Raw genomic sequence first — 24,232 nt, 5'->3', positions numbered from 1 at the left:
TGAAGGACTTTGGCACAAAGAAATATGCCGTGGGATACACTAAGTGCTTTTCTTATTAGAGGACAGGATGGCTGTAGGTCGCATTCAAAAACTACCAGTGTGACGGAACCGAAAGAGGGCAAGATTGATGGTAAGCTGATATGGCCCATTTGCACCCCACGGAATAACAGCTATCTCGACCACCCCTTCTTCATTTACATCTGGGCTTCCCGAACCCGTATATTCTGAGGGAGAGGGTGGTGGAGCGCGCAGGGTGGGGACAAAAGAACTGGCACGTTTGACATGGAGGAAGAGGTAGGAGAGTAATGGCGGCCGACCTATTTCTGGTCAAAATACCCTTTGGCGAAAGGAGATCTTTGTTTCTCAGGCGCGGCTGCTGGCGAATCACAGGAACCATGACTTGAATTCGGAACCCTGGAACCGTTCTAGCTGGCGTTGTGGGTGCCTGAAGAGGTCGACGACCTCCTTTATTTGCTGGGGTTGAAATCCCATCACGACACGTTGCCCGATTCCGAGCTAATGGAGTCCCTTCGTATTCAGAAACCCTCCTTCTGATGCATATAAGAAATTTTATCTGATATTATATATGCATATCTTTGTGTTCACTTGGCATAATGAACGTCTCGGCTTATTGGTTTATAGAGCTGCTCTCTTTGGCTTATCCACATTATGCATGTCCCGAAGTCTCCATTTACCAGACAATTTGCTATTTCCTGGTAATCGATTCACTTGGGGATGCTTGCATTTATATCAACTCCGGCCAGTCAGGTGTAAGTTTTCTGCTGGAAAGGATTGCGTGGGAACTCAATGCCCTGGAAATTGATGTGACAGTGTCACCCAATGCATCAGACACCAGGTCAAGATCACAGTTGACGATTGTATGATTCCATTTCAGGAGAACTGCGGTAACAGATGACTCGTTGATAATATAACAAATGGTACGCCGAAGTGGCGGTGGTATATCAACCCTGTGCCGCTCATAAGACTGGCTGATTGAGAATGTCATCAGCATCTCGATAAGGTTGAGTAGCTAAATCAACCCAGTCCTCAACGCCCTCCAGGACTCCCATCCTGGATTGAACTTATTGGCGCCTGACTTGACATTGGTTCAATTTAAATCAGGGTCGACAATCGAAAGATACTCGAGCGGGGTTGACATGTCGATGGGCATGAAAGAAGTGTAATTCAATCAGAGTAAGCAAAGTGCTATAGTCCGGACTGACTACTGGCACACGCGTTCCTCAAAAGTAACGGAAGCAAAAGAGAAAGTGATTGATGTGGTCGGGAGAAGGGGAGGTTGATTGTGAGGGCACAAGGGGAATGAAAATTCATCGTCTTCGTGTTGAGACGTTCCCACCTATTTATTCAAGCAAAAATAATGACAGTTGAGATGCTTAAATAAATATGAAAGGCTGTTAAACGGCGCTAACCCTTCCTGTTATACTTGCTATCTCTTCTAAAAATCGATAGGGATGTCGACAAATAAAATCTAAATAGCTATTTAACAGGGCAGTTTTGAACGCGGAATTCTCAGTCCACAAAGATGAAATTTCTGCTCGCCAAGTCGTTCACGGTGCCACCGCGCACTTCCTCTTCAGTTTTGGCGGTGGTGAGGGTTAAAAGGCCTCGATGCCGTTTCAACTATAGTGGTGGCCGTGAGCCAAGAATGACATAAAGCCGGAAAGAGAGACTTAGTTTCTGAAGTCGGAAGAACAAGAGCTCTAGGATCATATTTTCCCATGTAATGTTCCTTACAGCGTCTCTCGTGAACGGCAACTTCGCGGAGTTGAAATCCATAAGAAACCCTCGACCGTCATTCGAATACCATGATTTTCCGTGAGACCAAGTCACTATACGCAATACCAGAGAGTGAAGACTATTCAATTTGTCCTGTAGGCTCCGAACTCGACGGAGTTCTATAAGCTGTTTGGACAGTTCATTCAATCGATGATTCATGAAATAATCCGCGAATATGGTCTTCCTCTAAATATATCAGATCTCCGCCACCATTCGAATGACTTGCGTATCTTTATCTCTATGCTGCTCATCTCAGCTTTACTGAACGTCAGCCAACCGTAACAGTGAGGCCCAACGAGTTCGTTCTCAATCAAGCGGCCATACACTTGACACGACGATGAAGGCATCTCAATTCCAGGCAAGTCTTTCAAACCATAAGACTTGCGAGCGGGATCGTATGATGAGGATGTACTGAGAGGAGAGTAAGTGTAAGTGATAGTTTCCCTGTCCATGAAAAGAATCTACACGCCAGTTGCAAAGCGTAGATTTTGCCCTTAAGTTGCACTTTGATACATAATTATGACCTGCGGAATCCAGCAGCTTGAGAAGCTTATCTTGGAAGATACGTCCTGTATGTCTTTGATATAAGGGCATCCCCTGTGTTTCAACCACTGTAACCAACATGTATACCCCGCTTCCGTCTGGGTTTGAGGTTCCATTGCGAGAGAAGCAAGCGTGAAAGGGCCAGGGAAGAAAGCAACGACCTGTTGGAGCGTGTTATCCCCAAGGCTTTAGATAGACCTGTTCCAAGGTTGTCCAAAGAGCAGCCCTATCCCAACGTGAAATGTCAATTTCTGCAAGGAAACAGCTTTCGAAACCTATCAAGATATGGATCATGTTTCCAAAATTCAAAATATTTAGCAAAACGGATGATATTTTACTTATAAATATTAATCGGGGCGATGATTATTATCCCGGGTATTGAGAGGCAGCATTGCTGCCACCAGTGGGATATTGACAACGTCCATTATTCCAGCTAACCGCAATGCAATGGTAAGAAACAACATGTATCTTCTAGACTAGATATTGATCAAATCCCACATTACCAGTCGGTAAAGCCCCAAATTGATGAAGGCGGTTAGCCGGGGCTGACTAAAGGTTGTGCTGCCAACGACCTCGGCATGGGGTAAGCCGCAATCGCCAATCATAAACAAACAAGCTGCTGTCAGCTTCCAGCCTCCTCTCCCTATCTTTTCAGCTGCATGTCAAACCAACCGCCCATTCTAGAGTTGGTAGTTTAAATCCTGTGCGATCCCACCCCCTTCGCGGTCCTGATCACTTGCTCTCATCCTTCAAGGCTGCTGTGATCTATCCCCCAGCTCAAGACCCATCGCGCCCCTATCGAGGAACAAGACGAACTATCTAGCAGCGCAAACATGTCTGTCAAGTTTGACAAGGTTGTCTCCCATACAGTGGAGAAGGTGAAGGACAAATCGAAGGATGACCTCGTGCACAGAGTTGGAGATAGGCTGACCGGCGGAAGGTCGAAGGCTGGATACTTGCAGGTGTGCTGCCCCTTATCTTCCTACCTCCTTTAAAATAGCGACATCACTGACATATATGTGGATCACGCACCTACCCATACTTCAGGCGTACTTGGAGCAACTTCAATCCAACCCCCTGCGTACTAAGATGCTGACCTCCGGCACCTTATTCGGTCTTCAAGAATTTCTGGCCTCGTGGATCGCGCATGATCGGAGCCAACATGGCCACTATTTCAACTCCAGAATACCCAAGATGATGCTGTACGGCTCCCTGGTCGGCGCACCGCTTGGCCATCTCCTTATTGGCATCCTGCAAAAAATATTCGCAGGCCGTACCAGCCTCAAAGCAAAGGTCCTTCAGATCCTCGCCAGCAATCTGATTGTACGTAAATCCTACACAATTCCCATTCAAATCAGAACCATTCGCACTATCGGGATGCTGACCCCATGTTTCTGCCGTATGTAATAGATCTCCCCAATCCAAAACACCGTCTACCTGGCCTCCATGGCCATCATCGCCGGGGCGCGAACATTCCACCAGGTCAAGGCCACTGTCAAGGCCGGCTTTTTGCCGGTAATGAAGGTCAGCTGGGTTACTTCGCCCCTGTCCCTGGCTTTCGCCCAGAAGTTTCTTCCGCAACACACCTGGGTGCCATTCTTCAATATCATCGGCTTCATTATTGGTACATATATCAATGCCCACACCAAGAAAAAGAGACTTGAGGCATTGAGGCGCAAGGTGCGTTGAAAATTCCACATTTTATATTTTGCTCAGGTGCCCTGTCCGCCTCTTATGATTTTGCTGTTGCTAACCTCACCTCACCTCTATTCGTACTTGGGTTTTCTCGCAGCATTATGGCTCTGGCAAAAGCGCAACAGGCCGACCAGAGGATTATCCAAGACGGGATTAAAGCACAACAAAATAACGCAGGTGCCAGTGAATGATCCCTCTCTCAGCTAGCCCACCTGTGTAATTATGTTGCTTTTGTATGAATGATCATAGATCAAGGTATTTTTTTTTTTGGAACTCTGAAAGAGGGATATGTACGAATCACGAGAGAGTCCTGGAATAGTTATTTCAGTTTTCCCACGAAATTTTGATTATATATCCTTCATTCTCTTCTTCTCCCATCTCCCATATATTCCGACCCTGGTACTTTGTTTACGACGAAATATTTAGCTATACATTGGTAGAAGGAATTTTGTTATGTTATATGCCCTGTACTTCCTCTCATCTCCCAATTCTTTCTGGTGACTTCCCTACAGGTAGTTACAGTTTTATTGATTTCTGAAAATCTGGCAAGCTCCTTGGTTATTTGGGTTTTGTTTCTTTTTTATTTATTTTTTTTTTTCTTTGTCTGAGTTGGACTACATTATATGTTTTTCTCAATGTTATGTCCCCATTCCCCCTTTCTTCTCTTCCGTCTTAGAGAGATCTAACAAATTTTATTTTCTGTTCATATAGTTGGTCTAAACGTACCATTGTTTGAATAGCTTCCGTTTGTTTAGCATTTGCCAATGGTGATCTTATATAAAAACCTAGGCGAAAAAGTACCATAGTCATTCGAACCGTAGCTGACAGTGCTGGGGTATTATTATATAGAGCTAACGGTGCTATATTGCATAGACCATGCTCAATGACAGCTTTTACCTTCACCCCCATTCGTAAGAGAGGTAGGTATCTAATTTACCTTCAAATGAAACATAAATGTGCGAAATATTTGTCTAATAGAGCCTTCATATGCTGCTCAGTAAGTACACACTGTGCCGACCGCATGGATATAGCTAATCCGCTCGACAAGCTTACGCAATAGAGATAGGGGTTCCATTCTCTTATTTACTGATACCACCTCCAAGTGCAGATATGAACCGGATGACCCCACGCCAAGCAACCGAGAAGGTAAAAGGAATCCATATCATATATCTAAAAGCAAAAGAAACAAATACAACGCACAACACCCTCAAGCCCTACTCAAGCATCGACGCCTGATTAGTGTACAAAACATCCACGACATTCCCAAGTTTCTCCAGCGTCTCGAGTGCAGCATCATAACCCTGGTCTCTCTCCACCTCATCGAAGACAATTAGACAACCGGCCCCCTGATCCAGCACGCCTATAATGACCTTATCCAAAATCATCTGTGACAGTTTCCTCTCCACCTGCTGCGTATCCAAGCCGACCATCTTGGCAATATGGTCGATCTCCACCCTACTAAAGGGCTCAATGACTTTAATCAGGTTCTGTTCCAACATGGCATCGTAAAGGCGCCGGAGGTGGTTGCGGATAAACACATCACTGCCCAGTTCATATCGATAGTCATTCAGCGCTTTCTCGTACTCTTCCAGTGAGCGGTTGGAGTGTGCGCGGGCAACGGCTTTCATGGCCTCGAGGCTCGTGCCGGCATATCGCAGGGCTTGCTTGGAGGCGAGTAAGGAGTTAACATCATTGACAGCATTGAGCATGATTTTGCATAGGAGCATATATTGCAGGGCGGAGGTGGCTTTGCTTGTTTCCTCTTGAGAGTGGTAGCCTTCCAGCGCCTCGATAAAATAGGAGAAGGCGGTGGTGAAGTCTTTGTCTTCTGCGTGGAGCATGCCGCTCTGCATGTCTAGACCCGCTTGCAGGAGCGGCGGGGTGTAGACGGACGCTGCTGAGGTTCTGGCTGAGGTCAATGCGGCACGGGCTTTTGGTTGGTTCCCGAGAGCGTGGTAGACGCGGGATTCCAGGAGTTGGACTTCCACCAGCACGAGCTTGTCGTCCAGGCGTTTGAGTTCGCGGAGGAGGGAGTTGATTAACGTAAGGGCATCATAGTATGACTGCTTTTGCATGTATATGGTGACAAGCCGTGTCTCGAGGTTCTGGCGGAGAAACGATCGTCGTTCCGATACTGCCCATTCTATACAGGACTTGATGACTTGTATCTGGATGTCAAGGGTATTGGGGATGGCAGAAAAGAAATCAAGAAGCTGTCGGACTGAAATACGCATATGTTAGCAAAGAGCAATTCTCACTGCGTCTATGCCTAGTATCCCACGTACCTAATTTGGCGGACTTTGCTTTAGCAAAGGAGGAGAAAGCTGATGTGCTGGTTTTAAGGAGCTGCGCAAGTTCAGTTGGTTTCCTCTCATCCCGATACAGCTCCCCCAACCCAACAAGAGCAGCTTCATAATCGCGCGAGGCAGCTTCAGTAGACCCTACACCTTTAGACAATATCTTCTGATACAGCGACTCTGCTTTTGCGGGATCTGTCTTTACGAGGTTTTTGGCTTCTGCCAGAAGACTTGCGTCATCAGAACCAGCTGCCATGCTAAATGAAGGTATGTCGTTAACAAAAACGAAAACAAAATAAGGAGGGAACACTACTGCAAGCACAGAAACACGAATGAAGCTCGCGGGGTATAGGGGGATTTGTTGCTGGATTTGTTATATTGTTGAGGTAGTTAGCTCAGAAGTTCAATTTAAGCTTAGTAAGCTTCTTCCTCCCCCGATGTAGTTAACTAGTTGGTGCACAGATTAGGCAATATATCGACGCTGTTTTAAAGGCAATTATGCTATCTCTTAAGTGGCGGCCCGATTTTGTGCCGGTCAGCGTATCACAGTAGAGTTTGGGTTATTCAAAAAATATTTCGAGATCCAACTTGTTGCTCGAGTAGCCAGCGAATCCCTGACATACAGGACATCATGGTAAGTGAAAAACCCTCAAATTCACACGGCACGAATGCTAAATGAACGATAGAAAATAAAAACGCTTTCAAGATCTGCTGCATTGCTGCAGGAGCCTGGCTCAAATACGTCGAAACTTCCCCGAAATCTTGATCCCGCACAGCATCCATTCGAGAGAGCGCGGGAATATACGAGAGCACTCAATGCCACGAAGCTAGAGCGTATGTTTGCTGCTCCCTTTGTGGCTCAGCTTGGACATGGACACGTTGATGGCGTATATTGCCTAGCTAAAGACCCTGTGTCCTTGGAGCGTTTTGCTAGCGGAAGTGGTGATGGCGTTATCAAGGTTTGGGATCTGGCTACTCGAGATGAGATATGGCATGCCGACGCACACGAGAATATTGTCAAGGGCATGTGCTGGACGTCAGATAGAAAACTGCTTTCATGCGCAGCAGATAAAACAATCAAACTCTTCGATCCTTACAACTCAGCATCCGATACCCCTCCGCTGGCGACATATTTTGGACAATCCGCATTTACAGGTGTTTCCCACCATGAAACCCTTCCCTCATTCGCCTCATCTTCCTCCGTAATATCCGTATACGACCTATCCAGGCCGTCTTCCACACCTTCTCAAACCCTCCACTGGCCCACAAGTACCGACACAATCACCTCCCTAGCCTTCAACCGAACAGAAACTTCAATTCTTGGCTCGACAGCCACAGACCGGTCAATTATTATGTATGATCTCCGAACTTCGTTACCAGTCACAAAGTTGATCCTCAAGTTTGCCTCCAACGCAATTTCCTGGAACCCGATGGAAGCGTTTAATTTCGCTGTCGCCAATGAAGATCATAATATATATATTTTCGATATGCGGAAAATGGACCGGGCGTTGAATGTGCTTAAAGACCATGTTGCGGCTGTTATGGATGTAGAATTCAGCCCGACAGGAGAAGGCTTAGTTAGTGCTTCGTATGACCGTACTATTCGATTATGGGACCGGAGTAAGGGTCATTCCAGAGATATTTATCACACGAAACGTATGCAAAGGTGGGCTATAATTTCATATGTTTTATTCACAACAAGCAAAAAATCCTTGTCCTTGTTCTAGTAATGCTGAACCAACACCGTAACAGAGTATTCTCCGCAAAATTCACACCAGACAACAAATACGTCCTGTCTGGGTCAGACGATGGCAACATCCGTCTCTGGCGCGCAGAAGCATCTTCGCGCAGTGGCATTAAGAGCGCACGTGAGAGACAGAAACTTGCTTACGATGAGGCTCTCAAGCAGCGGTATGCTCATATGCCTGAGATCCGCCGCATTAAGCGTCATCGCCATCTTCCCAAGGCTATTAAAAAGGCTGGCGAGATTAAGGCAGAGGAGATCGCTGCTATAAAGAGGAGAGAGGAGAATCTACGCAAGCACACTAAGAAGAAGGGAGAGATGCCAAGGCGTAGCGAGAGAGAGAAGATGATTTTGGCTAAAGAGCAGTAATCGAATCGGCACTAGCACTCGCATTTCGCACCGGAATACTCTGTTTTTGCTTGGTGGTTCTTTATTCTCGGAATCTACAGAGACCCTATGATCGGGATATTTTAAACCACACAATGTCTATTCTCCGAATTAGAAAAGGTTTTCCTTTCTTTCCGTCTAAAGAGTACCTACCTAAGTACCTTTTGCACAGTTTTGTGATGCGGAGGTACAGATCGGGTTCAATCGCTCTCTTTCATTGCATAAAATCAACGACTAAAAAATGATGTCTTATCATCTAAATACAAGCTTTGCTCACCAGGAGCAAACTGACATTATTATCATTATCCCGACCATATATACACCTGAAGGACGCGCAGTTCCTTCACATCTTGGTCATTTATTTCCTCCTTACGCATCAGCTTCAATCAACTCCACATCACTGTCAGAGCCCTTCGAAGATGAACTCGCCTTCCCTTTCTCCCTCTCTCTCTCCGATGAGACTGAGTCTGACGACGCCACGACCCTTTCGCTCCCATTTCCCTTTCCCTTCTCTACCCCCACCCCCACCGCACTATCAATCCCACTAAGATATCTCGCCAGCCGCTGAATCGCCACAGGCAGCACCGCATACCAGTTCACTAGCGCCCCATAGGCCGGCAGCCGAATAACCCCACCATTCCCACTATCAACAACTGCCACGATCTCCCTTGCAACCTGCACAGGTTCCAGCACGGGCGCAAAGAAATTGTTCGGTGTCTTCACCGCCTCAAAGAGCGCAGTGGCCATCTGGCCAGTCTCGATCAGGAGCATCTTTACCCGGTCGTTGTCGCCTGATACGCGGAGTTCTGCTTCGACAGTCTTGTGAACGGCGCTGATGGCGGCTTTTGTTGCCACGTAGTCTGAGAGGCCTGCTGGGGTCAGGTAGCTGACGACTGAGCTGAGAGTGACTATTGTGCCGCCGGTGGGGGAGGAGAGCATTCCAGGTAGGAATTGTTGGAGGATGTTGAAGCAAGAGACGAGGTTGGAGTGGATTGTGTAGGAGATGGCAGTGGGGGGGAGAGATGTGATTGACATGCCGTTGATGGGGGCGGCGATGCAGTTTATGAGGATTGTTGGGGTTCCGAGCTGTAGATTATTTAGCATTACAACGTTAGAAAAGGGGTTGTTTCAACAAATATATATATCCATTCATACGAAGGTCAATTGATCGACCAGCCCGTCGATGTATGTAGCGTTCTGCATCTCAGGATATAGGACACAGGAGCCATAAACATACCTCCTTCTCAACCATCCCTTTCACCCGCTCCACTTCCCCCCAATCCCCGACATCACACCTATAGTACCGAACACTATGCACCTCTTCCCACTCCTCCACCCCACCCATCCCAACACCCCCAACGTCCCGCACATCCAACACCGCAACTGCAACCCCCCTCATCCCATATATCTCCGCAATCAACAGTCCCAACCCACTCGCTCCCCCCGCCACAAGCACCACCTCATCCTCTAACGACACCTTCCTCGGCAACCCGTACGCAATCCGCTTATTCAATATATTCAGCAGCAGTAAGAAGGACAAGATCGATGCGTAGGCCGTTGTCACGACGAAGGAGGTGTGGGAGTACGGTGTTGCTTGGGCGCGGAGACAGAGGGGGATTAGCCAGGCGAGGAAGGGATGGAGGATTGTCTTGTGTAGGACGCGGATGATGAGGTCAAGGGTCAGGGCTTGGGTCCAGTGAGGGGTTTTGGTTTTGGCCGAAAAAGGGGAGAGGGCGGGAAGGGCGGAGCGGGATGGGGGGTTGGGGGAGACACGGCGGGACATGGAGGACGGTGCAGGAGTGGGTTTTATGGATTTCCAATGCGACTGGAATTGGAGTCGGGGTTGGGAGTGAATCTGCTAAAGATTGTGAGAATAGGAGAGAGTTGCTGTCCGTATAAACAACTTGTCCTTAGTTAAATAAGGAGGTTTTGTCGTTGCCAAATCCTTTCGAAACGGAAGAACATTATCTAAATTGACTATAGACAGATATAGTGATGGATACTATTCCCTATGGTGCATGAACAGCAAGAAGGAAGATGGAGGTTCGTGGTTGTGGTGTCTTCTTGTCCTTGGGTCGCTTGCATTTGGTGTTTCAGTGCTTTAGCCAAATATTGAAGCTCGTCCAGTTTCAGCCTGACATCACCAATTTAGTGATACTCGACAAACACGCTTGATACCTACATCCCTATCGCGTCAATTGAACATGCGGGGTCTGAGAAATTAAGCGAAGCGGGAATCTTGGGTTACCTCTCTTTGGGTATTGATACAGTAGCTGAAGCTGAATCATATAGTTGGTTGTTACATTCCACCTGCTGCACGTGATCTAGATAGCCCGAACGAACGTATTACGGACGCGATATTCGTCATCATTATGTTATTAGATGTATATATATATATATATATATATCATACATAACTCCGCAAAGCCGTCAACATCAATTCGCTTTATCTGAGCAACAATAGCTAGTGGAAGAGTAGTTATACATCTATTCCGTTAACTGGAGCTGCTTGTGCTCATTAGCCATTCAGAGCCCGCAGGAGGAATCTTTGCAAACCGAACCTCCGTTGAGAATGGTTTGCCCTGTCTAGAAGTTTCAATGATTGGCTTGCACTCGTCATTATCACCACTTCTTCGTTGAAGTGACTCATGCATGCTTACATTGAACGAGTTTTTTGCTGCTTGTATCTGGATTCCATAGTTATCCTTTGTTATCCCCTCGCTCATTATCGAGCGATCCATTTGCTAGATGTCCTTCTCTGTTGACTTCATTTGGGATCGATTGAGCATAAATAATCTCACTCTCTTGCCTTATGCCCACTGGAATACTGTCCAGAATCCCTTTCTTTTTTCTTTTCTTTTCTTTTTTCTTTTTTTCTTTTTTTCTTTTTTTTTTTTGGGGGGGGGGGGGTTATGGTAGTTAGTTAACTAAGGTTCTGTTCTGTGATGACCTGTATTCAGAGGGCGCAAAATCAAGGCCCCATCTCCCGTGTCAAGCTGCCGCGGAAAATTCCTAGAAATGCTGTGATCACAGATCTTTCGGCCTCTAAGAAGATTCCCCATGAAATACTTAAAACGTTATTCAATTTTGGACTAGGATGGGGCGCGGACAATTTTGTGGGCCAGATGACAATGTGGATATTGACGGAAAGGCCTTCCCTGCGGCAACGGTGTCAACGGATGGTCGATTAATAACGTAGCTATTGGAGATGCAGTACGGTTGGTTGAGACGGGGTTAGAAGTTATCAATAAATGGTACTGGTTCTATCAACCGTTGGAACCACTGAAGGTCAATAAGATGTTGTCAGCGGTTTAGGTGGGGCGCGAACGATAGTTAGATGGGGATGACGTCACATCAGATCTTGCCGACCCTTTTAACTGTATTATTACCCCTTTTATACTCTGCATGGCATTCTAGAAAAGGCAACGTGAAGATGTGGCCCGCTTCTTGATATGCCTAAGCGTAACCTTATTCTAGCCTTAAACGTCGCAAAAACTAGGTAGGTTTTGAATTTTCAACTGGGGACGGGAAGACAAAAAGTACAGCAGGTCAGATTCAGCCAGATTAGTAGGATAAGAAAGATCAAATCAAACAGCAGATTCTAGGAGAATTTAAGCTAATTATTCTTTTTTTTTTTTTTAGATTACTAGCAGATCAGTGGTAATTCGCTTCCGCTATAAGATCTTTGAACCTGAGCCGTCCCGATAAAAAGCAAAAAGAATCTTTAGTTACAGCCTTACATGTGGTAGCCGTACCAAATCCCGTAAAATTCAAAGCAAAAACAGAAAAATATTCTCAGATATTCCCACAAGAAACCATTTTCAATCATAGAGTCGAATCGTATCACATCGCCGCCATCGTATCGCGCTGCCTCGAACGCCAGAAAACAAAAAGGGAACGGAAACGAACATGGGCAATGAAAAGGAGTAGAGTGGAGAGGGGGAAAATAACAATAGGGAGAGGAAATACCAAAGACGGAGACAAGAGCGGAGATGAAAATAGAGGGATAGACGGAGAAAGAGGAAGCGAAGGAGATGGCGAGGGAGTGAGAAAAGGGAGAGTGTGAGAACCAAAGGGAGATATGGAAGAAAAAGAAAGGAATGGGGGAATGGGGGAATGGGGGAGAGATGAAGGGGAAAATACGCCGTCATTCCCAATCAAACTAAAGCAAAGAAGGGGGGAAGCAAATACAGCCCGCAAGAAAGAAACAAAAACAAAACAAAAAAACGAATAAAGAAAGAATGAAAGAAAGGGAGTGGTGGAGGAGGGAAAGGGGGAACAGAAGGCTTCAACCTCAGAACACCTTACGCCTCATACCCATTTAGCCAACTTCTCAAAATCCCTTGGCACCTCTACCCATGCCCCCTACACGCACGGATGAACGCAGCAGAAGCCTCAAAAATGCCATAATCTCTTACAGTCCCATCCTCGATACTCTGGCCCCGCTCCAACCTAGCCGGTTGCGGATCCGTGCTCGAAATAGCCATGCGCACCTGCAACAACACACTCTCAATACTGGACGCAACTGACCAGCCCGAATTGGTCAGCAGCTACATACACAATGCGCCGCCGGCAGTGACATGCCCGCCACCACCGGACACGAAGCTAAGAAATCGCGGGCGGATGATGCACACAGATGGCGGGAGATTGGGTAACCGTCTGGGAACCGGAGTTCAAGCACCACGGATTTTGAGACCGGCTTCTTTGAGATCCGCGGATAGCGGGAGGGACGGGTCGAAGGAGTGCAATTCCACAATCCATTGATAGATGGCGCTTGTAATGCTTGGGTCGACGTACCAGCCTAGTTCGTGTGGTTGTCGGGTCTTTTGGGTTTCTTGAGTCACGTTTGAGCTCGCGGAGGAGCCCTTTGGTGGCCCAGGATGTCGCGTTTTGGGGTTTCGTGAGGAGCGGGAGGGTGGAGGAGTCAAGGGTGCCGGGAACAAAGTCTGTTTCTGGTGGGGTGAGATCTGGTGTCGTTGCTGTCCTGGTTGTTGTGGTTGTCGGTCGTTGTATTGTGGGGGTGTCACGGGTGTAGCGGATAGGGTCTTTACCATTTTTGTAGCCATCTTGTTGTTCCTCTACTGAGAGCATGACAGCATCTTTAATGGCAGTGGTGTCGCTGAGGTAGCCATCCACGGTGGGTAAGCAATCCAGAGCCTCATTCTCCTCTCCAGGAGTGTCTCGAAGTATTTTTTCTGCGGGGGCTCATTTGCGATTGGTTGGCCAATCGACGCCTGATTGTTAAGAGGCAAAGGACTAATTTTCCTCTTAGGGGATGGTTGTTCGCTAATGGATCCCCCCTTGGGTTACGGGTCGAAAGGCAGAGCTGCTTTGCAATTTTGCCGAAAAGCACGTATAGTTTGTTCCCAGCTCAGGGGTAGGTGCACTCAGAACAAAACGGCGGCTACGGCTAACTGCCGTTGTAGGAATCTTGATTGGAATCCCCCATTGTCCCCTTGCAGTATACTCAGGATCCTGCAAATGATATATTGGATCGGAGGCCTCTGTTAAAGGAAATTGGGGAAAAGGGTTGTCCGCCTCCTCCTCCTCCTCCTCCTCCTTATCATCATCAGCATCATCATCATTATCGTCGCCCATGGCGGATTCGGGTTCCTTGCATTTGACAAATAAATAACGAGGCTGTAGCCAATCCAGTCGCGCGACAACGAGATGGGGAGATTTGCTCACGAACTCCTTGGGAGCGTTGACAACTTCGTTCATGGATGCTGCATATGATATTTCTAGTTTACTCTGCGGCCACGATCCAAACCTAGCTCTAGCATAATAGGTTGCGATATCGAACGAACTGCTCATGTAGACGCCATTCCCGAATACACGGCCATGCCTGATTTCCTTGAAATGCAAGCCTTCGCGCACGATGTCGTGCCAGTTTGCAAAGGAACTCCCATGCCAGGCAAAAATGGCTGGATACTTGAGGGATAATCTCTCTTTAGCCTCGACAACTGCTAGCCTCGACAACTGCTTGCACGAATCGCTGTTCCTTGTCAGGCGCGCCCTGGGCAAATCGCAACTGCATGAAAGCTTCCATCCCAGACACGCGGTCACTATCATTGTCATCTTCGATTATGCATGAACGGTTTGAAGAGATAATCCAACGTAACACATCCAGCGCCGACTTGGAGATCTTGCAACGCCAATCAGAGAGAAGAGGATCCGCTTTCTCAGAGGCATTTTCCAGGAAATCTCTATTTTCATCAACGGAGGGTAAAGTTTGGAGTAGCAACATGATAGTGCGCCGTTTATGCACATCGTTTAAGTCATCAAAGTTGAGGTTATAGACACAAATTGTTACATCATAGCATCTGGATGGGGTGTCGACAGCAGAAACTCCAGAAGCGGGTCGGTCTGAAAATCAACGAGTGACAAGTCTAGAACCTTGAAGCCGGCTGTCTTAACAGTACAAATGTCTGCTGTCATCCTGGCAAGGATGTTTTCGTCAGGAGCTTTGGTTGGTGTATCCAGACCTAGTTTCGAAACGCGGGGTTGAGTAGGGTTAGGAGTGCGAGGAGACTGTTGACAGCTCTCGTCGAAATTACCACAAATATTCGACATGTCGACTTCACCGCACGCATTTGGTGAGAACGCCCTGTCCAGGAGTTTTGAAATTCGAATGAGCATGTCAAAGATACGGATTCCGCTCGAACGGGTCTGGACTGCTTCCAAAGCGTCAGTGACCGCCTTGGTGACATCACTTGATGTTGTAAACACGAGATTGCTATGCTCTGAGGGTTTGGGGAATAGGTGCAAGATATGACACCATCATCCTCACCAGCTCTCACATCTACCATACAATGATTGCCCTCGTTGGATGCCTCCTTCAAGTCGCGAAAAAAGTCGCATCGTGGCATGTTGAGAACAGGAAGACAATAGGGACTCTAAGCTTCTTGTGGTAGCATGGGAAGCAAATCTGCTTAGAGAGAATGGAAATTTCCCGAGAACCTTGGAAGATATTGAGACAAAAAATGAGAAACCTATGAAGATAAACAAACAACAGCTTAAAGTGTTTTTCATGAGAAGGGAGAACAAGGAGTTTGCCAGGAATCATGGGGAAACAGAGTGATGATACCACAAATATTGAAGCGACTCCAATGACTTTCCCCTGAGAAGTATATGAAAAGACGACCGAGGCTTGATGAGTATCGTCAAGAAATTTCTTTAGCACCAACTAAAGAAAGGAAAGGATGAGAGAAAGAAAAGACAGAGATTGATGCGGTTGTAGTCTTGTCTTCATGAATACAGTGCATTTGTGTTCATTTACACAGATACCCCAGACAACCAGCCCTTAAAGAGGTAAGGCAGTGGCCATATGAGGGGAACAGGTTGACCTTATAACAATATATGTCCTGCACATAGACATAACATCCAGAACATAAAGAAAATGAGAATCTGCTGATATCTCTAGTTTTTCATTTTTGGCTGTACTTTGTAACAGCAAGTAGAGAAGACTTGATTCTTAACCAGACATATGAATGGGGCTCTATATTGCCACGACAAAGGGGTTTTAAGAATGTTGCTCCGTCCTAAGGAAGCTTTTCCATTGTGAGTTGATTGTGAGAATGTAGCAAAAGCTCAGCTCCAGGCAGCGGTCCATATTTGCTGGTTCGCTGAACCTGTCAGCTGTGACTGTGAGCTCCGCAGGCTGCCTGCAGGAGAGACTGATATCAAGTACAGTACATTTGTACTGTATTTTGCTAAGCTCTTCGAAGTTATCATCTTCAACAATTCAAGCGCTGGAGGTTGTTGTCCACGATGTCTTGAGGTTCAAGCAAATAAGCCGCAAAAATCTGCAGAGAACGAGAATAGATTACTAAGCCAATGAGATTCTAAAAGGAATGAAAAACGACGGGGAGAATCAACGAAAATGTGATCAAGGACAAAACATGAAATGGTGTTGAATGCATGGTATGTAGTAAAAGAATAAATATAGAATCATATGATCAGTTGCTCCAATCAAAATCATGTTCCTGGATGAGGCTTGACAGTTGTAAGCTGCAGCAAGAAGTAACTAATAATTGCTCAGATGATCACCTTCAACACCAAGGATTGTTCTACAGACTTTCTCTTGAAGGCATCCAATATGCAAAAATAGCCCAAAGAAGTAGCCATTGAAAAATCAACACTCTCAAGCTCATCAAAGAAATCTCATTCTCTCTCTCTCTCTCTCTCATTATTATTTATTTTTATTTTAATTATTTTATTATATTCTTTTCTCTTCATCACACAATTGAGCAGTTGGTGACGTACTACAATGCGACACCGCTTTGCATAGTAACTATATGGAGGAAGTACAGGAAATTAACAGACCGCGTTTCGAGGTGCTCTCTGGTTGGTATTAGTAAGGTTCTATTTTTGTTGCAAACCACAATATGTACCCACTCTAAACGTGGCCTCCGTTCTCAAAAATAGGCCTTTCTTTTCCAGAAATCCAGAAATCTAGCAGATCCTCAGCTGGTGGTTCTGCCATGATTTGCGGATGGTGGCCGCATTCTCAGTTGGTGCCGCTGCAAGTTGTGGATGGGGCCCATTTGCCCATCTGCAATTATGTTGAATCTATTGGTCAAACCGGGGAAGAACTAGCAATCGGAGACAGTGCAAATTAACGCTTTCTGAGGTCAAGACTAATCTTCTTAGATTGATTCTTGTTCTTGTTCTCATTCCTGGACTTTTCGAACTAATCGTGCCGCTCACCTCATGTGGGTGTGCCACACCAAAATAATAAAAACACCAAAATGATAAAAATCTTGCAATTTCATCATCTTCATCATCTTCATCAATTAATAACTTACCACAATGTCAAATAAAGATAAAAATATTGAAGACCATATTCACAAAACTGTCATTTATCACTGAAAAAACTTAAATTCTAAAATACTATCTCTGTTATGAGAATTTGAGGTTTTTTATCAATGTTTTTAAGCACATATTAATAAAAAGAATCTGAATACTACAAAGATTCCAGTTAATAAAAGATTAAATGAGAGTTAGAAGGATATAATTAAATAATGAGTCAAGTTACTTGATGAAAAGAATTATCTTTTCATAGCTAAATATATTAAAAACTTTATAAATTCAATATTTAGATGTTAGTATATAGATTCTACTATCTTTTTTTCAAAAGTTAGCAAGATGTAAACTTATAAGTTTATTGAATGTCTACCTGAGTATAAGAGAGTAAAACAGAAGTTAATAAATTAAAAAAATAATAATAATTAAAAATATTGAATATATCAATACATGATTTGAATATTTTCAGATTCTATTTGAGTAATATTAATTTCATATCTGTGACATATACTACTTCAATGAGATTGAATTTTAAAAAGAACAAAGATATGGAGAATGAATTATAACTACTTTTAAAGAAGTTAATTTTATTATTTCTTTATTCTTTTCAAAAGATTTGATTATAGTTATTGAATATATATTTATAAATAATTATATCATTCTATTATTAATAATTTTAACCTTTAAAACATATTTAAAAAATTAATATATATAGATAGATTTACTCAGTAATTATAGAATTATTATATTAAATATTAAATTTATAAATAATAAAATTGAATTTAAATAATTTAAACATTTTAATATTACTATAAAAAAGAGATTAAAAAAATTATTAATTATTTTTAATAAATAATTATGAATTTTATATTATTGAGAAGTTTATATAATATATAGATCTTTATAAAATAATTCTATATAAATTTATTATCATATATTACTCATTTACTATAATTTCTGAATAGTCTATTATTTTAATAATACAAATATTATCATTTAAAAGCAGTCAACTACGCTGTATATCATGATTTTGTTATGTATAAAAAATAGCAGTTTTTATAAAACCTTTCAACTATGTAAAAGTAAATCTTTAAATCTGATATAATAACTACAAAATAAGCTTAATATGATATATATTTATAAAATTCTGACTGAGTTCTTGATATTCTTAAATAGTAAATCTCATCACCTTTTTCACTGTAGATTTATAAAGATAAGAATAACTCAGATTATATATATATCTCTTCTTCTTAGCTATTCTTATCAAAAATAATTTAAAAGCTAAAATATTATATTAATATTATGAAAAATATCATACAAAGTATTAAAGATACTTTTAAATTGAAATTACTTATCTTGATACATTGTTTGAATAAGATATTCAAAGTAAGTTTAACTCATGTAGAACTTAATAAGTAATAGATCACTAAATTAAAAAAATTTTCTCAATATTAGTTAACATCATAGAGCTAAAATAACTCATCATCAGATTCAAATAAAGGAAGTTCTCACTATTAAAGATGTTAATAGAAAAATCAAATAATATAAAAATAATGAAGCTGAAGAAGAACAAAATAAGAAGTAATAGAGATTTGAAGTCAGTCTCATATAAATTAACAATAATTCACTCATATCACTAATAGAAGAGGAATTAAATCAATTTAAAGATGATATACACACTGAGAATGATGTAGATAATCTTTTTATTATAGATTAGCTGCTGATTGTTGATATAGAGTGTAATAATGAGAATGTGATTTAACATTTTTATTGTTTCAGTGTTTTTATCATTTTGGTGTGGTGCACCCATATAAGGTGTGGGCTGCGCAGCGGCACGATTACTAGGATATTTATAATTTTCATGATGAAAATTCTAATGATCTTAGACCCAAAACGCAAGTTCTACTGCAAGCACTACGGGCAGCCTTCGGGATTTGGTTCGTACGTGCTTTACTAATTCAACAACATCGTTCAAAAGGAAAAGTTGATACACGTCACCGGCAACCCGGTTACAGGATTTTCCCTGGAGTTCAAACACAATTACGAGATATTATGGGTGCAGAGAATGACTGTAATTGTTGGAGGCACGTCTTTTACTATATGATATTGTAGCTGGGCGATGGATGCCCCAACCCTCAAATCCCATTGATGATGTATATCATAAACATGTCTCCGCTGTGCTCTCATATTGCTGCAGTATCATCGGCAAAAATATTTGGTAGCACGCTTGTTCTTCCATTCTGAAGTGAAGTACGCCTTTCGATCCTCTCAGGATTCTGGCATCCAACCTGACTGTTCCCAATCAACAACAATTGCAAATAATCTGCCAGGGTTCTGACTCTGATGCCGTGATATTACTTTGATGAAGGTCTCCATGAGTGAATCTTATTGCAGCATCATCGGGGAGTTCAGAGCGAAAGGGCTCTATTGGAATGGAGTATGAATCCATCATTGAGCGCCGGCAGAGGAAAACAAACCAATCATGAAACTCTTTGACAGACTGAAAAGGTCCTGATTCTAAAATAGCTCTGTCATTCATATGTTCCCACCTGATGTTTCCTGAACACAGTGGCCATTAGTTAACAAATTGCATACTAAGAATAGATAGTACGCATGCATTACCTATAAATGGGTCCTGGGGAACTTGTCTGAGTCATCATAAATTGGAGATGCAAGTCTGAAGTTCTAAACAAATTTAAGTTGCGGTCCCAGACTTTTTCCAAAAGTCTGTCCATGTATCAATTCCATATATAGAAAGATCTCACATCCATCAGTACGCCAAACGTACAACCCAAGGACTGGCTCACTGCCCTTTTAAAAAGTGACGAACTGCATAGAGACTTTAACCTTCAGCAATTGTAATGTTGGAGCCCCACTTGACAAAAAAACCCATTGATGCAAATGCATTAGGTGATGGATTCCACTGTGGGTCTGTGTCTTCAAAAACTTTTCGCTTGTCAAGGCTAGATCCAGCTAAATATTGAGCACGAGCCTGGGCACGGATGTCTTCTGGTGATGGTAGCTGAGGCCATGTTTTAAAGAAAGAAGACTGCCGAAAATCCTCATCTGAATGATTTGGCAGCATTGCTGTTGTCATTGGACAGGATCTTTATAAGACTGGAATATGACGTTGTGTATTAAGGACAAAGCTAATCCGTACGTAACTAGTTGGTTAGCTGGGCTATAGGTGATGACAAATATCTTTCTGAAACTGTAACTAACGTAATTCCACACTGAGTCGGCCACCACACTGAGTCAGCCACCAAATTTCTCCACCTACTAATTTAACTGCTCATTCAATTCAACACACAATTATGCCATCAAAATGCAAGAAAAACTCTTTAAATTCAGTTGAGCAAGAGAGGAGGATTGAACTCACAATAAAATCTATTCAAAATGATGAAAAGCTCTCAATTTGTGAAGCTGCAAAGCTATTTAATATGTCTAGATTTACTCTTTAATATCACTTCAAGTATCAGCCCTTACAGGTGAATTTATGTGCAAACTCTCACAAATTATTTGCTGCTGAAGAGGATAGTCTAGTTGAATGAGTGCTGAATCAAGTTAAACAAGAATTCTTCTCTTAGCTGACATTTGTTAAAGATATTGCTAATTATCTTTTTATCTTACAGAATATCACTGTCTCCACTATCTTTTCTTTTCAAATCAGTAAGAACTGGATTTCAAGACTGATTAAATGTCATATGAAGCTTCAAAGCTGCTATTTCAGACACTATAATCATGACTGAGCTAAGTATGAAGATCAGCAAGTTATAAAGAATTGATTTAAGATCTTAGAAGATATAATTGCTGAGCATGAGATTATATCAGAGAATATATACAACTTTGATAAGACTGACTTTACTATGAGACTCTGTGTCACTACTAAGATCATTACTAGTAGTGAGCACTATGATAGAGTAAAGCTCCTACAGCTTGAAAATCATAAATGAGTAATTGTAATAGAATTAGTCAATATATCAGAATGGACTTTACATATATATCTCATTCTCAAAGATCAGAACTTGTTGAAAGATTAGTTTAAAGGTCTTTCAGAAGACTGAAGATTAGATGTCAGTTTAAATGACTGAACTACTGATGAAATAGATCTGAAATGACTTCAATGAGTATTTATTTCAGTAGCAGATTCTTGCAGAGTTGATAAATTTATTCTTCTTTTTCTGAATAGATATAATAGTCATTTTATCTCAGAATTTAATCAAATCTGTAAGAATAATGCTATAATATATTTTTGCATATCATCTCATTTCTTTCATCTTCTGCAGTTACTAGATATGAGTGTTTTTTTAGTTTTAAAATGAGCATATGAAGATCTAGTTCAGTAGTAAATGTGACTTAAATTTAATGTTATTCAGAAGGTAGATTTTCTAGATATCTACTCTGCAGTACATACTGCAATCTTCAAATCTCAGACTATTTAAAATGACTTCAAAATAACTGAAATAGTGCTCTTTCAGTCTAACTATATTCTTCAGTAGCTAAATATTCAACTATAAATTTCTACTCTCTCACATAGTAGCTCTAGCAATTCAATCATATTCTGAGTACTTCAAGCATTTAGTAATCTCCAGCAATTACACTGACAGGTAAATAAGATCAAAAGCTTAGTAAAAAATCAGTCTCAAGACTTTATGAAAGATTTTAATCAAATTATCAAGATCTGTGAATATAAAATAGTCAATACCATAACTATAAAAAAGTAATATCAGAATATATTCAATATTAATGAGATATAGAAGTAAAAGTGCAAGAGATCTAGATACTAAATTAAGCAAAAAGTAGAAGATTTAACTAGTGAAGAAGTTTAAAGTCTTTTAGTAAACTCTATAGAGTCTGCAGAGTCTGTTGAATAGTCAGTTATTCAATCTTCAAGTCTTTAGCTGCTGAGTTCACAGCACATATACAAGTATCATGAAAATGTAGCAATTGTGAAATGCTTGAACATACAAGACTAAGATGTTCTCAATTAAGTGTAATTTAATTTAATTTAATTGAGCTTTGTTGTATTGAGATAATTTGAATTAAAAACTATCTAGTTGAAATATAGTGAATTTGCTGACTGACTCAGTGTGAAATTATATTAACTAGATAACTAGTTAAAATAATAACTATGATTATATCAGTTACTATAATTATATAATATAATCAGAATGATGCTTTTGAAGATGATGATCATTTCTAATACTGATGACAAAAATGAGAGACTGTAAAGGATTAAGCTCTAAGAACTAGAGGTTAGTCCTCCTATATAACAAAGATGAATTGCTTGGGAAAGAGAAAAAAAGAATGAGATGAGAACATGAGCTTAAGCAAGCTCGCGTAGCATGATCACATGCACACATGCAAATGATAGCTAGGCTGAGTCAGCCAGCCAGAGTGAATCTAAGGGTTCAGCCCCTTATAATACCCCTCTTCTCCCTCTTTGTTATGAGCCTTTATAACTATTTAAAGCCTTCTTTATATCTAATTTTGCCTGCTAAGAGGCCTTCTAAGTGTCTAAAGTCTTCACTTATTGTAGTAGACTCATGTTATTCCATGTAGACTCAGCTCAACCTACTCATTTAACAAGATATTGCTTTTTCCTCTGATAGATTTGTTCACTTTAAATTTCTTTAATCTCAAACTCAGGTCCTTCTGAGGTCTCTATAATGAGTGGCTGTCAGTCAGTTTGCCTCTGACTAGGCAGAGAATTCATCACTACAGCATGTAGAAGCTTTACATTAAAGACATTATGAATATTGAGTGAGACATTCAGTCAGTAAATATGAGATTCTATCTTTTCTAGCACAGTATATTGATTGTATTTTGTATTCAGCTTCTTGCACAGGTGATTAGTTCTCATATTCTCTAAGCTTAATCAGATCTTATCTCTAGGTTGAAAGCTTAAAGCTGAATCTCTTTGTCTATTCACATAGTTCTTTTGAGATTGCTGAGCATCTGTCATTTTTACTTAAGCTCACTTCAACACTTTATAGGTTCTCCTCATATAATCATCTGCAAATTCAATGAGATTATATAGTGTTTCAACAGAGAGTGCATCAGCTATATCAATGAAAGAGACATGAAAAAGATGTGTTAAAAAGAATAAGCTTACATCTGTTGAAATAACATCTTTATTATTGATGATCAGCTCTGCCAGAGAGAGTTATTCACATCAGTCATTCTGTTGAAAGCTAACATACTTGTGTAGGTAGATTTTCAGAGTCTGATTCATTCACTCTGTAGCTTTATCAGTTTTTAAATAATAGACTGTGAAGAGTCATCTCTTAATATCTAATTTCTCATACACCTGAGTTCAAAACATGCTTGTGAAAGCTGACTCTCAATCTGACACTACTGTCTTAGAGATGCCATGTTGAGAGATGATGTTGTGAAGAAACACTCTAGTCATTATCTTCACATCAGTTTTCTTAACTACTTTTAATATAACCCTCTTGATCAGTCTGTCTATTATAATTATGATATTTATATATTTTTTAGAGCTTGATAAGTTCACAATAAAGTTCATAGAAAGCTTCTGCCATATGTGTTCAGAAATAAGAAGAGGCTTAAGCAGTTTCTGATGTTGATCTCTTCATGTGATATTTGATCTGTAAAGATGACAGTTTCTAGTTATTCTTCTCATATCAGCAGTATAGTCTGGCCAGTAGAACTCACATCTTAGAACTTCTACCATTTTCTCTCACCCAGGATAGTCAGTAAAAGATGAGTCATGAGTGTTGTACACTAACCTGATTCAAAGAGGTTCAAAGTCTGGCACTCACTTATGACCTCAAAAGAGAAGCTTCTCATTCTTATTTAAAGAGCACTCAGAGATAAAGGCCTTAATACTGAGTTCAAAAAGAAATCTGAATCTTTTCTCATGAAGAGTCTACTTCAGACACTGTAGAATCTTGTCATTTTTATAAGTCTTATTTCACTGAGCTTGAAGAGACATCTCAGG

The 24,232-nt window shown here is 41.8% G+C and overlaps 9 protein-coding genes across 9 annotated transcripts; 2 read left to right on the top strand and 7 right to left on the bottom strand.

Annotated features, from left to right (window-relative positions):
* Positions 1-84: 84 nt before the first annotated feature.
* Positions 85-492, bottom strand: PAAG_05512 (hypothetical protein; the record flags this gene model as incomplete). Its single annotated transcript, XM_015845597.1, has 2 exons — positions 85-317; positions 414-492. 2 exons carry the CDS (start codon positions 490-492, stop codon positions 85-87), a joined length of 312 nt encoding a protein of 103 aa, XP_015699823.1.
* A 1,038-nt stretch (positions 493-1,530) lies between these two features.
* Positions 1,531-1,797, bottom strand: PAAG_05511 (hypothetical protein; the record flags this gene model as incomplete). Its single annotated transcript, XM_002792736.2, has 2 exons — positions 1,531-1,641; positions 1,756-1,797. 2 exons carry the CDS (start codon positions 1,795-1,797, stop codon positions 1,531-1,533), a joined length of 153 nt encoding a protein of 50 aa, XP_002792782.2.
* Positions 1,798-3,173: 1,376 nt separating this feature from the next.
* On the top strand, positions 3,174-4,192 carry PAAG_05510 (integral membrane protein; the record flags this gene model as incomplete). The annotated part of the gene is made up of 4 exons (XM_002792735.2): positions 3,174-3,302; positions 3,388-3,663; positions 3,751-4,020; positions 4,133-4,192. The coding sequence occupies 4 exons, from the start codon at positions 3,174-3,176 to the stop codon at positions 4,190-4,192; spliced, it is 735 nt and encodes a 244-aa protein (XP_002792781.1).
* Positions 4,193-5,249: 1,057 nt separating this feature from the next.
* PAAG_05509 (26S proteasome non-ATPase regulatory subunit 11) lies at positions 5,250-6,588 on the bottom strand (the record flags this gene model as incomplete). Its single annotated transcript, XM_002792734.2, has 2 exons — positions 5,250-6,256; positions 6,321-6,588. 2 exons carry the CDS (start codon positions 6,586-6,588, stop codon positions 5,250-5,252), a joined length of 1,275 nt encoding a protein of 424 aa, XP_002792780.1.
* A 375-nt stretch (positions 6,589-6,963) lies between these two features.
* On the top strand, positions 6,964-8,445 carry PAAG_05508 (small nucleolar ribonucleoprotein complex subunit (SOF1); the record flags this gene model as incomplete). Its single annotated transcript, XM_015845596.1, has 3 exons — positions 6,964-6,966; positions 7,019-7,998; positions 8,085-8,445. The coding sequence occupies 3 exons, from the start codon at positions 6,964-6,966 to the stop codon at positions 8,443-8,445; spliced, it is 1,344 nt and encodes a 447-aa protein (XP_015699822.1).
* A 387-nt stretch (positions 8,446-8,832) lies between these two features.
* Positions 8,833-10,246, bottom strand: PAAG_05507 (hypothetical protein; the record flags this gene model as incomplete). Its single annotated transcript, XM_002792732.2, has 2 exons — positions 8,833-9,549; positions 9,701-10,246. 2 exons carry the CDS (start codon positions 10,244-10,246, stop codon positions 8,833-8,835), a joined length of 1,263 nt encoding a protein of 420 aa, XP_002792778.1.
* A 2,569-nt stretch (positions 10,247-12,815) lies between these two features.
* Positions 12,816-14,710, bottom strand: PAAG_12057 (hypothetical protein; the record flags this gene model as incomplete). Its single annotated transcript, XM_015847597.1, has 4 exons — positions 12,816-12,988; positions 13,098-13,658; positions 13,872-14,387; positions 14,428-14,710. The coding sequence occupies 4 exons, from the start codon at positions 14,708-14,710 to the stop codon at positions 12,816-12,818; spliced, it is 1,533 nt and encodes a 510-aa protein (XP_015702822.1).
* A 62-nt stretch (positions 14,711-14,772) lies between these two features.
* PAAG_12056 (hypothetical protein) lies at positions 14,773-15,332 on the bottom strand (the record flags this gene model as incomplete). The annotated part of the gene is made up of 2 exons (XM_015847596.1): positions 14,773-15,206; positions 15,254-15,332. 2 exons carry the CDS (start codon positions 15,330-15,332, stop codon positions 14,773-14,775), a joined length of 513 nt encoding a protein of 170 aa, XP_015702821.1.
* Positions 15,333-20,110: 4,778 nt separating this feature from the next.
* On the bottom strand, positions 20,111-20,353 carry PAAG_05505 (phosphotransferase enzyme family protein; the record flags this gene model as incomplete). The annotated part of the gene is made up of 1 exon (XM_002792730.2): positions 20,111-20,353. One exon carries the CDS (start codon positions 20,351-20,353, stop codon positions 20,111-20,113), a length of 243 nt encoding a protein of 80 aa, XP_002792776.2.
* Between the last annotated feature and the right edge of the window lie 3,879 nt (positions 20,354-24,232).

The sequence above is a fragment of the Paracoccidioides lutzii genome, assembly GCF_000150705.2.
Source record: "Paracoccidioides lutzii Pb01 unplaced genomic scaffold supercont2.14, whole genome shotgun sequence".
NCBI lineage: Eukaryota > Fungi > Ascomycota > Eurotiomycetes > Onygenales > Ajellomycetaceae > Paracoccidioides > Paracoccidioides lutzii.
This window is presented reverse-complemented; position numbering and strand designations above follow the sequence as displayed.